The sequence below is a fragment of the Anser brachyrhynchus genome, assembly GCF_964034855.1.
Source record: "Anser brachyrhynchus genome assembly, chromosome: 3".
NCBI lineage: Eukaryota > Metazoa > Chordata > Aves > Anseriformes > Anatidae > Anser > Anser brachyrhynchus.
In genome coordinates, this window is record NC_137696.1 from 124,725,237 (window position 1) to 124,737,878 (window position 12,642).

A 12,642-nucleotide genomic window follows, 5' to 3' on the forward strand; every position below is an offset into this window, starting at 1 on the left:
TCGTAGGATCCCTCCAGGACACCACAACTCCTCATCCCCTAGCCCTCCACACATGCAGACCCTCGTAGGGTCCCACCAGGACACCACAACTCAACCTCCAGCCCCCAACCCATGCAGACCCTTGTAGGATCCCTCCAGGACACCACAACTCCTCATCCCCTAGCCCCCCACGCATGCAGACCCTTGTAGGGTCCCACAGCTCCTCATCCCCTAGCCCCCAACCCATGCAGACCCTCGTAGGATCCCACCAGGACACCACAACTCATCCACCAGCCCCCAGCCCATGCAGACCCTCGTAGGATCCCTCCAGGACACCACAAGTCCTCATCCCCTAGCCCCCCACGCATGCAGACCCTTGTAGGGTCCCTTAGCTCCTCATCCCCTAGCCCCCAGCCCATGCAGACCCTTGTAGGGTCCCACCAGGACACCACAACTCATCATCCTCCAGCCCCCAGCCCATGCAGACCCTCGTAGGATCCCTCCAGGACACCACAACTCCTCATCCCCTAGCCCTCCACACATGCAGACCCTCGTAGGATCCCTCCAGGACACCACAACTCCTCATCCCCTAGCCCTCCACACATGCAGACCCTCGTAGGATCCCTCCAGGACACCACAACTCCTCATCCCCTAGCCCCCCACGCATGCAGACCCTTGTAGGGTCCCACAGCTCCTCATCCCCTAGCCCCCAACCCATGCAGACCCTCGTAGGATCCCACCAGGACACCACAACTCAACCTCCCGCGCGCTTTTGGGTGACTTTTCGCCGGCTTTTTTCAAAAATGAAAGGTTTTTCGTCTGCCAGGGCAGCTCCACCGCATCAGGTCAGCAGTAACGAGAATTCAACGAACACCAGCGATGCTCCGCTTGGGTTTATTTCGCTATACGGTGAACGCAGCCCCGCTTTGTCCCCTTATAGTGCAAGTGCTTTAGGGCAGGGATCACAGAATCGGACTCCACTCGGGACCCCCAGCCTAATTTGTCAAGAGAGGTAATTTGGCCAATGAGGATTATTTAGTATCAAAGATAAAATGGACCTAAATCAATCAGCGAGGGGGAAATAAAAAAGGGCACCTTTGGCGCAAGCCAAGCCCCTGGCTCTTCTTTTCACGCTAAAAATAAAGAATAACTCAGCCGGCAGCGGCTGCTGCTTGGGCAGGGGCTGGTGGCGAACGTACAACTGTCGGTGCAAGGTGTTTATCTCGGGGATGTGTCCCGGACACGCGAGGGAAACCTCTTTGGGTATCACGGGGTGCCCTCCGAGCTGGGCCACACCAGGCATTTTAATTCCTGATTAAAAGAAAAAAAAATAAGGAGGAAAAATAAAAAAAAATGAGGAAAAATAATTTTCGGAAAGCACCATCTTCCTGCCCTCTGCTCCCAGGGCCACTCGTACCGTTACAGCCTCGGGGCAGGCAGGACGATTCATTTTAACCCAGAAACGTGTGTTTCTGCAAGCCACGAAAGAATTACCGGAGAGAAGTCAGCTGGGATTTTAATACGGAATTTTAATACGAAGTTCTTGGGACAGGAAGGGGTCATCGCCCACTAGTCGTATAAAAATTTAAGATTGCCTACTTCAGGGCTCCAGTAGTTCTTATCGACACGCGTTACGTATTTATGCGGCCAAGTACCTTCTCCACAGCGCCCGAGCAGGAGCCAAAAGCTTCCAGTGACAATTACACCCCGCAATTTACTCCCGAGCTCCGCAGGCTTAGGTTTCCGAGTCGCCTGGGCGCTTGCTGGAAGGCATTACGGACGTTAACGCACGGGGGGGGGGGGATGAGGACAGGTGCCTGGGGGAGCCCGTGCCCGGCTCAGGAGGCACGTCCGGAGGCGGCTCGCTCAGGACAGACGTGCTGCCGAAGCACGGAGGGGACGTCCCCGCGCTGCCATGACACGGGGACGCGTGCTGGTGTCCCCTGGGTGGCAGGAGGGGGCTGGGGACGCCGTCCTGGGTGAGCCTCCTGCTCTGGGGGGAAGGAGAGCAGGGGTGGCATCGGGGCCAACCTCAGTGCTGTCCTTGGAGGAGATTCCGGGCACCTTCTCTGTCTCAGAAGCCGCCGTGGTTGCCCTCCACCCCTCACAGCTACCCGTCACGGCCAGTCTGCATCCTTCAGACCACCCCTCGCACCCCATGGCCACCCCTCACCTCCTCCTGATGGCCCCTCACACCCATGGCTGCTCCTTGTCTCCTCACGACTGCCCCGTACGCCCCACGGCTGCCCCTCCGCCCCCTGGCCACCCCACATCTCCTCATGACCACCCCTCACACCTCATGGCAGCCCCTTATCTTCATGGCCGCCCCTCAGACCCCACAGCCACCCTTATCTCCACACGACCACCCCTCAGACCCCACAGCCACCCTCCTCTCCTCACGACCACCCCTCATGCCCCACGGCAGCCCCTCACACCCCACGGCAGTCCTTATCTCCTCATGACCACCCCTCACACCCCATGTCCTCCGTGGCTGCCCCTCAGACCCCACAGCCATCTCCATCTCCTCATGACCACCCCTCACACCAGTGACTGCCCCTGACACAACACAGCTGCCCCCCTCTCCTCATGACCACCCCTAGTCCTTCGCGACTGCCCCTCAGGCCCCACAACTGCCCTTATTTCCTCATGACCATCTCTCGCGCCCACAGCTGCCCCTAATCCTTCATGGCTGCCCCTCACACCCCACAGCTATCCTCCTCTCCTCATGACCACTTCTCACACCCCATGGCAGCTCCTAATCCTTCATGGCTGCCTCTCAGACCCCACAGTTGCCCCCCACACCCCATAGCCACCCCAAATCCTTCATGGGTGCCCCTCAGCCCCCAGCTGCCCCCCTCTCCCCATGACCACCCCTCACACCCCATGGCTGTTTCCTCTCTTCACACCTGCTCCTCTCACCCCACGGCCACCCCAAATCCTTCATGGCCACCCCTCACACCCCACAGCCACCTTCCTTTCCTCATGACCACCCCTCACAGCCCATGGCTGCCCCAAATCCTTCATGGCCACCCCTCACACCCTACAGCTGCCCCATTCTCCTCAAGACCACCCCTCACACCTATGTCCACCCCTTAGACCCTACAGCCACCCTTATTTCCTCACGACCACCCGTCACACCCCATGGACGCCCCTAATCCTTCATGGACGCCCCTAATCCTTCATGGACGCCCCTAATCCTTCATGGACGCCCCTAATCCTTCATGGACGCCCCTAATCCTTCATGGACGCCCTTCACAGCCCCCAGCTGCCCTTATCTCCTCAAGACCACCCCTCACACCTATGTCCACCCCTTAGACCCTACAGCCGCCCTTATTTCCTCACAACCACCCCTCACACCCCATGACTGTCCCATATCCTTCGTGTCCACCCCTCACACCCCACAGCTGCCCTCTTTTCCTCACAGCTGCCCCTCACACCCCATAGCCGCCCTTAATCCTTCATGGATGCCCCTCACAGCAGCCCCCAGCTGTCCTTATTTCCTCATGACCACCCCTCACACCCTATTGCCACCCCTAATCCTTCATGGCCACCCCTCAGACCCCCACAGCCACCTTCCTCTCCTCACGACCACCCCTCACACCCCATAACTGCCCCATATCCTCCATGACCCCTCCTCAGACCCCATAACCCCCCTCACACCCCATAACTGCCCCATATCCTTCATGACCCCTCCTCAAACCCCATAACCCCCCTCACACCCCATAACTGCCCCATATCCCTCGTGACCCCTCCTCAGACCCCATAACCGCACCCCTCTCCCCGTAACCGCTCCCACACCTCACGACCACCCCTCACATCCCATAACCACCCTATGTCCTCCATGAGCCCTCCTCAGACCCCGTAACCACCCTCACACCCCGTAACTGCCCCATATCCTTCATGACCCCTCCTCAGAGCCCATAACCCCCCTCACACCCCATAACCGCCCTATATCCTCCATGAGCCCCCCTCAGACCCCATAACCGCCCTCAAACCCCATGGCTGCCCCCCCCCTCCGGCGGTTGCTGGCGCGTGCCCCCCGCCCCTCCCGTCCCCGCCCCGCCCCCGCGGGCACGCCGCGCGCCCCCCCCCCCCCCGCGCGCTGACTACGTGCTGTTCCCCACGTGGAGGCCGCGCGCGCCCCCCGGCCAGGGAACAGCCCGCGCCGCACGTTCGCGCCCCCGCCAGCCAGGAGGCGAGGGGAGGGGGGAGCTCCGGGGGAGCGCGGCCAATCGGCGGGCGGCTGAGGGGCGGGATCAGAACCCGGAGGGACCAATGGGAAGGGACGGCGCGGAGAGGCGGCCAATGGCAGCGCGTCCCGCGGGGGAAGCCCCGCCTTCCGGCGCCTCAAGCGGGGCTGCGGCCGAGCGAGGCGCCAGTGCGTGGCGGGCGGGCGGAGGACGTGGGGTGGGTTCGTGCTCTGCTCAGCCGCCCGCGGGCCTCGGCTCGGTGCCCTCCCGTGAGGGGAGCGGCGGGGCTGAGGGCTCCCGGGGCGGCCCCTGCGGGCTCCTGGCCCGGGTTGGCGGTGTCGTGTGGGGGATGGACCGGGGACAGCGGCTCCCGGGCCGGGGAAGGGGCTCCTGAGGCGAGCCCCTGTCAGGGCCCTGCTGAGGGGGCGGGAGGCCGGCGGCTCGCCCTCAGCGCCCCGTGGGGGCGGCGTTTGGGTTTGTTTCGTTAAAAAAAAAGGAAAAATCCAGGTTGAGGGAAAGATTACTGTTCATTTATTTGTTTGCTTTAAATTTCTCCACTTGGCTCTTTTCAGGAGGCTCAGTGGCTGTGGCAGGAGCTGTGTCCTGGCAGCGTCAGGCAGCGCCCTTTTAAAGGCTGGCTTACAACCCATTAAAAAATGCGTAAATTTGAGTGAATAATTAGTTGCGCTGATGAAATATCTGTCCTAAATTGAGCGCAGCTCTTTAAAGACTTTGGAAAACTTTCACCTTTCGGAATACATTTATATAAAATACACATAATGATCTCTCCAGGTTTAGTAATTCTCATTTTACTAATTCTACCTTTATTGAAAGAGTTTGGGGTTGAGGTCAGGTGAAATCTTAGGCGAAATTAAACTGAAGAAGCTGAACTGGAGTTTGGTCTGAAGAAAATGAGAATTAATAGTACTTGTTTAAAACTGGTCTAAGGGTTTGGTATAGATGTAGTACTATATACTGTTCAGTAATAAGATGGAGGCAGTGTATGTGTGCAATCTAGCAGTTAAACAGCCCAAATGTGTAGTCCTGGGCAGTTAATTCCTTTTTATACCAATAAAATGAAACATGATCAGTGCAGGCACACAAAGCTCATCAGCGTGTCCATGTGCCTGGCCCCCAGACAAGGTCCACCTCTGCCTTTGGAGCTGCTGCTCCTGCCTGACCGCAGCTGAGGCCGTGAGCAAGCGTAGGAGCACCGGTGGTGAGAGCGTGGCACGAGAGCAGCCTTTGAAATTGTGCGCCGAGATCATCTCGTGCAGGGCAGAGAGCTTCCCCGCAGTTAATGGCCCACTTTTAATCTGAAGAACATCAGCCTGTGGTGTTTAATAGCACTAGTGCACCCCGAATCCATTAATTTGTTTAGTCCCTTTTGAACTCTTTTAATTCGCTTGCTCTCCACGGCATCCTGCCCCAGCAGGTTCACCTGTGGCCGAAGCGCTACGTGAAAAACTTGCTTCGCCTTGTTTGCCTTGGGATTTCTTCGGTGTCCCCAGCTTTTGTCTTAACCGTATGCTGCGTAACTATTCTTCAGTCTTCCTCGCAGTATCCGTGACTCAGGAGCTCTTTATCAGATTCTCCCTGCCTGCCCCACCTGTCACGTAGTTTGCCAGCGTCCTCGGCTTTTTGGTCTCCTCATGCAGGAGCTGACTTCTCCTTCTGGTGCTCCGGGTAACCCTTCCCTGCGTCATCAGAACGTGGCGCAGCACAGATTTAAGCAGCAACGTACTAACGTTTGCTACTTTGCTTTCTGTTCCTTTCAGGATAGCTGCCAACGCTGGATTTGGCTGCTCCTGAGTTTTAACCAGTGCTCTCTTCTTGGAGCTATCGACAATAACCCCCAGGTCTCTTTTCCTGAGAGGTAATAGCTGAAGCTATCAACAATAACCCTGAGAGGTAATAGCTGAGTTAGAGCCTGTAACTCTGTGTATGATTAATTTTTCCAAGATGTGTTACTTATCGACATTAAATCCCGTCTGCTGTTGTATCCCCTCATCGCGCCGGCTGTGCGATCTTTTCCCTGGTTCTGGGCACAAGTATTTGGGATAATTTTGTCCTCCCTGTGAACGTTGTCACCTCGCCCCTCCCTGTTCCCTGTTTGTAACCGTGCTGACCAACAGGTAGCCTGGTCCAGATGTGTGAGGGATCCCTTCTGTTAGCCCCTTTCCTTAGGGAGTGCCCGTGAAACTGTTTATTCCTGCACTATGATTTTTTAAAAAATTAACCAGTTACCTACAGGAGAGGCTTCCTTTCCTGTCCCCAAAATCTTGCTCTCTTAGAATCAGTCAGGGAATCTTGGTGAATCTCCAGGAACACCTAAGTGACAAGTTCCAGCTGAAAGTATTACGTGATAGTTGAGTCCGTTTTATGTAGGTAGAACTAAAATATGCTGGTTTCTGTTTTCCTGACTTCGTAGCGTCCCCTAACACAGAGTTCCCGTGTCACTACGTATGCAGCGTGAGCAGCTTGCCCAATTTTTTAAATTACTGTGCAACACTTTGAAATGAGAAAAAACACAACGGAAAGAAAAATCCTGTACATAAAACCGTGTCCACAGGACGATCGTTAGTCACTTCTTTAATTTCGGTTAATATTAAACGTTTAGTTTGAGTCTAACAGCGCCGAGCGGTTGAATAAGCTTGGCTGGGTTTTACCTACCCATGGCTCTGCCTGGCGTTTCGCTTTGGCCTCTGTCCCTCAACCTCAAGAGATTATTCATTTCTGAGTACACAAGCTCAGGATAAACTGCTTAACTGACATTTTGAGTCTATTAATATCATTCGTTTTGTTTTGGTACGAGAGGAAGCGGGGCCAAGCCACCAGTACCAAATTAACCAAACAAACAGGAGTTGTTTTATTTATTTTTTTTTCATTTTTTATTTTTAACCAAATCTTGCTGTGCCATTGATGTTGTAAAGGAACCGGTGTGTGCTGTGACCTGGGCAACTCCACAGTGGGAAAATCAGGGTCTCAGGCTTAAAGTGATTTATTTTTTTTTTAACCTCCTCAGCTTGTGGGATCAAGCAATTTGGGGAAGAAACGTGAGGAGGAGAAAATTAAGTGAATTTCTAGCCGCCACGCTTGGAGAAAACCGTGATGTTTTCCTGAGAGGCACCCTCCATGGCTTCGGATGCTCCCAGCTGGGTTTCCTGAGGCAGAAACTCGTCTTTCTGAAGGAGGACGTTGTGCTGCCTCGTGCAGGTTTGCTGCCTGTCCTTGCTCTCGTCCTCGTTCCCAACTCAGGGGTCTGCAGAAGAGCTCGACGCCTCTGCGTGGCCTCCCAGACTCCAGGTGCGTGTTCCCCTAAAGACACATCTCGCCAGGGCGATCTGGAGGGGGAGTTGGGTCTAATGATACCATACGATACCCAAATACCTCCTGTATTGGCTCGTATTTAGAGATCATTTGCCTAAAATCCTGGCCTTACGAAATCCATTAGGATTTGGGAGGGTTTTTCTTATTTTTTTGTGTATTGGCCTCAACGTCGAGAACGATGTGAGTGAGTTTAGCAGCGCTAAGATCTTGAGACCCGGTCTGGCCACATCCACGCTACTGAACGTGGATTTTTAGCCCCTCAAAAAGAGTTTCTTTATCCCCCGCTCCGTTCTCTTGCTCTGGAACGGCGTTGTACAATTCTGCAACCAGCTCTTTAAAATCCCCAAAGCCTGCTAGGAGCAAGGGGTGACGGCTGCGACTGCCCTGAATATTTTCCACGTGTGCCTCCCGCTCGGGAGGCACCCGGGCGCCTTCCTGCCTTTAAAAACGAGAGCGATCCCACGATTAAATCCATCGTGTCTCAACGGGACCTTCTGCTTGCTCCACGTGATGAGAGCGGCTGATTGCCTCCTCGAAGCGAGGCTTCCAAAACCCCTTCGTGCAGGCTGGGACGGCTTTCGTCACGGCCGCGCGGAGGGGTTTGCCTCCCTGCCGTGGCTTCTGGCGAGCCGAGAGCGGCGAGGGGAAGCCGTGCCCGAGCCCTGTCCCCTGTAAGTGCCTCTCTCGTCTCGGTTTTGCGGAGCCTTAATTTCTTCTGACGTATAGAAAAGCTTTAATTGGGCCATCAGACGATGAAGTTCTTGCGTGCCGCTGCTTCGATGAGGGTTTCTTTTACGGCTGCTGTTCTTTTTGCTCTGCCTTGCGGAGTTTTCTCTTTTATTATTTTTTTTTTTCAGCTCGAGCAAGGCAGTTACTTCACCATGCCCGTCGCAGCGCTGACGCGAGAGCTGGCACTCCGAGCCTCGTGCGGTTTTAAAGCACTTTTGACGGCTCCTCCACGTGGGAGCGCGCTGGGTGCTGAGCACGACGTTTGGAGGTGCTTGAGAAGACAAACCTCAAAACGAAGCGATGGCTGCTTCAAGCGCAGCTTAAAACAAATCCTTTTTTCTTTTGGGGGATGCGGGGGTTGTTTGAAAAAGAAGGGAGCCCGGCTTGTTGGCCACGCAGAGCGCAGCAGTGGGCTTCCCGGCTGCTCACCCTTCGCAGTGCTGGGGCTGTCACCAGGTTTTTTTAGAGCTGGGTTTTCACCAAAAGGGACGGTTTTTGTCCAGGTTTTGCCCCACACGGCGCGGCCGGGCACGTCTCTCCCGGCGGATGCAGCTCGCGAATCGAAAAAATTCGGTGTCTTATCCTGCTGGAAGCAGGAAAACGTTTGGAAACGTGATGCGAGCGCGCCTTGAGAGCCTGATTTAAAAAAAAAAAAACCCACTGGGGTCAAGCAGAAGCCACCGAACGTGTCTGTGGTTGCACAAACAGCCTCGCGCACAGAGCTCGCACAGTTCCCGGTTCTGGCATGCCCGACGCCGGGGTGTTGCACGCTCGGGGCTGACACAGCAGCAGATGGTTATCCCCCCCCGGCCCCCCTTTTCCCACCATCCTGGCTCCTAAAATGAAAGCCGGGTGCGTGGTGGACCCGAGCTGCTGCTCGGTGCCCCATCGCCACCCCCTTTTTTTTTTTTTTGGCACCACAGGTTTCCGGCTCGTGGCGGGCTCCTCTGCTCGGCGCAGCGGTGCTGCCGCTGGAAATTCCCGGCTGTTTTGGGTGCGCTGGCACAGCAGAGCCTCCCCTCCCCGCAGCCGGGAGAAGCCAAGAGGGGAAGAGACACTCACGAGGTTTCCTTTTCTGCTCTTTGCCTCCTTATGCTTTTTTTTTTTTTTCAAACTGTCCTGTTTGCTTTGTTTGCTTTTTTTTTTTTCCCTCCTTTGCCTTTAACTCTTTGCTTTCACTCCCAGCCCTGCTCTTCCCTTCGCGGCACCGACCCAGCTTCGGCAAATTCTCAAGTACCCTTTAACACCCAGGTCCTCTGCCAAGGGTACCTTGTTTTGTTTTTTTTTTTTCTTTTTTCTTGCATCTAATCTTGGCTAGTTTTGGAAGCTGAGCGGATCCAAGCTGCTGAAATGTGTCGCTCCTAGGAAAAAGCCAAGGCGTCGGGGGCTGTGTCGTAGATGGGACCGATGGAAATGAGCCGGAGCTCCTCTACGGCCGGGGTGGGCAGCCCAGCGTGGCCGTTTCGGGGGAAATTTTCTTCTTTGGGGAGCGTGATGAAGACCTGCTGGGGCTCAGTAAAGCAGATGAGGACTTGGTGCTGCTCCCCGAGCAGCTTTTTGGGACCTCAGGTATTTATTCTCGGGCCTGTTTGTGTTTAAACCCCGACCTGCCCGTCCCCGCGGCCCAGGGCTCGTTCCCCAGCCAGCCCTGGCTCTTCCCCTCCGCTCCATTCCAAAGGGAAAATTAATAATTAACCGCCTCGTCCTTTGGCATAACACCTGCTGCCCGCTGGTGACGCCGGCCCAGACGTAGCCTGGCGCCTGTTTGCTTTTCCCACCCACCGTGTTTTCGGGGTGGGATCTCTTCCTCTGCCCCCTGTCCCCTTGGTGGCACCGGTGTTTGCAAGGTCCTCTCGTCCTGGCCTTCCCCTTCCGCGCGCCTCCCTCCACCCCAAATGGCCTCGCTCCTTCCCTGGGGGAACTTCAGAAGCTCATGCTGCCCTCCTCCTGCCTGGGTTGCGTCTCTCGGGAAGCGAAATACGGAGAATATTCCCCCAAACCACCTGTCTTTGGCTTTGGTGGGGTCTCCCCGGGCGTGCCAGTGGGCCGCCAGCCCCCTGCAGCATCCCCGCCCGCTGCTGGGGCTCTCTTCCTCGGGTTGTGTGCCACGGAAACGGGGCGAGATGCCGCGGAAGATGTGTGGCTCGGTTGGGTTTTCTCCTTCTGCTCATTTTTCAAAGACACAATTGAAGTTTTGTGAAACTTTTTTTTCTCTTTTTGTGACAGATGCTTTGGTTGCCCAGAGGGACAGCAGAGAAGGGGAACCCTCGGTGTTTTCCCATCCCAAGTCCGCTACAGCCCAGGAAAATCCCCATTTTTTGCTGCTTTAAGAACGCCAACCGAGTCTGGAGAAGCCAAAACCGAATAGTTCCAGCAGAACCCGACGAAGAAAACCGTCTTCCCTGAAGGTTTGCCCTTTCTGTTGGTGGGTGAAATGCTCTGACTGGTCCTGCCTCTCCATGACTCTCGGCGAGATGCCGCTGGCTTCACCTCTCCACCCCAGCACTAACGAACCCATGGGTTAATATTTATTAGGGGCCGGGGAGCGTGCCAACACACGTGGCCCCAGTGATTTTGGGGGCACCGCAGATCCTTCTGCCCCCTCATTTCTACCCGTCACCACCCAGTGATCACAGGGGACCTGGCCCAGGTTGGGACGGACCCGAGCCAGCCCCAGCAGCTTGCTCTGAGCCTTCGGGAGATTTTTTCTTTGCCAGACTCTGCTAAAATTGAGCAATCCCTCGGCGCTCGCCGCCTGCCCCGGTCCCGGCGCTGGAGCGGCTCTCAGGCGCCTTTCTGCACAGCGCTGCCCCCGCCGCGCTTTAGCTGCTCATTCAAGCGGCGTTTCCTCTTTCCTCATCTCTTTTTAAGGGTATTTCACCCAATTTTGGCTCACATGCGCTCTTCACGCAGCTGTAAGCGGCTTCACCACCCCTTCACGTGCTGGGTGGGCAGCGGGACTCGGACGCTGCATGTGTCATCGCCAAAGCAACCCCGAGATAAGAGGACTAGGGCGCTGTTTTTGCCTTTCTTCTCCATTTTTACCGTTCCCATTTAGGCTCGCGGGCTGAGAAGGGAAAGCTTCTGCTTTAGCAGAGTCATCGGTGCTCAGAAAGCAAGGTGCCAGCACCGGGAGCTGGAGATTTTTGATGGCGCAGCCCAAAAATGGGGGCTCAGCCTCACGCCTTGGGTTTTGGCGGCCTCACGAGCGGGGGTTTGGCTGCAGCAGCGCTGCTGGGGACGGGGCAGAGCTCAGCGCTGCGGCCAGCGATGGAGAGACATGGGATAAGGGTCAGTGCCCGGGCTGCATGCTCCCATCTTGGGTGCTCAGATCTCGAATGCTGGGAAGCTCAGAGACTTGGATCTTGGGTGCTCAGATCTCAGATCTCGGGTGCTGGGAAGTTCGGATGCTTGGATTTTGGATGCTCAGATCTCGGCTGTTTGGATTCTTGGAAGCTCAGATGCTCAGGTCTTGGATGCTTGGATGCTGGGAAGCTCAGATCTTGGATCTCAGATGCTCAGATCTCGGATGCTGGGAAGCTCAGATGCTTGGGTCTCGGATGCTCAGATCTTGGATATTTGGATTCTTGGAAGCTCAGATCTCAGATGCTCGGACGCTGGGAAGCTCAGATCTCGGATCTCAGATGCTAGGATCTCAGATATTCGGATTCTTGGAAGCTCAGATGCTCAGATCTTGGATGCTTGGATGCTGGGAAGCTCAGATCTCGGATCTCAGATGCTCGGATCTCGGATATTTGGATTCTTGGAAGCTCAGATGCTCAGATCTCAGATGCTCGGACGTTGGGAAGCTCAGATCTCAGATGCTCAGATCTCGGATATTCAGATTCTTGGAAGCTCAGATGCTCAGATCTCAGATGCTCAGACGCTGGGAAGCTCAGATCTTGGATCTCAGGTGCTCAGATCTTGGATATTCAGATTCTTGGAAGCTCAGATGCTCAGATCTCAGATGCTCGGGCGCTGGGAAGCTCAGATCTCAGATCTCAGATGCTAGGATCTTGGATATTTGGATTCTTGGAAGCTCAGATGCTCAGATCTTGGATGCTTGAATGCTGGGAAGCTCAGATCTTGGATCTCAGATGCTCAGATCTCGGATATTTGGATTCTTGAAAGCTCAGATCTTGGATGCTTGGATGCTGGGAAGCTCAGATCTTGGATCTCAGATGTTCAGATATTGGATATTTGGATTCTTGGAAGCTCAGATGCTCGGACGCTGGGGAGCTCAGATCTCAGATGCTGGGAAGCTCAGATCTCGGATCTCAGATGCTCAGATCTCGGATATTCGGATTCTTGGAAGCTCAGATGCTCGGGCGCTGGGAAGCTCAGATCTCGGATCTCAGACGCTCGGATCTCAGCTCTCGGATGCTCAGATGCAGGGCAGAAGTTGGCCACCTCT

General features: G+C 55.4%; 1 protein-coding gene across 1 annotated transcript; it reads left to right on the forward strand.

Moving 5' to 3' along the window:
* Positions 1 to 3,977: 3,977 nt before the first annotated feature.
* Positions 3,978 to 11,375, forward strand: LOC308193680 (uncharacterized protein; the record flags this gene model as incomplete). Its single annotated transcript, XM_080588615.1, has 6 exons — positions 3,978 to 4,011; positions 4,332 to 4,381; positions 5,948 to 6,045; positions 7,195 to 7,475; positions 9,594 to 9,797; positions 10,455 to 11,375. 6 exons carry the CDS (start codon positions 3,978 to 3,980, stop codon positions 10,556 to 10,558), a joined length of 771 nt encoding a protein of 256 aa, XP_080444741.1. The 3' UTR covers positions 10,559 to 11,375.
* Between the last annotated feature and the right edge of the window lie 1,267 nt (positions 11,376 to 12,642).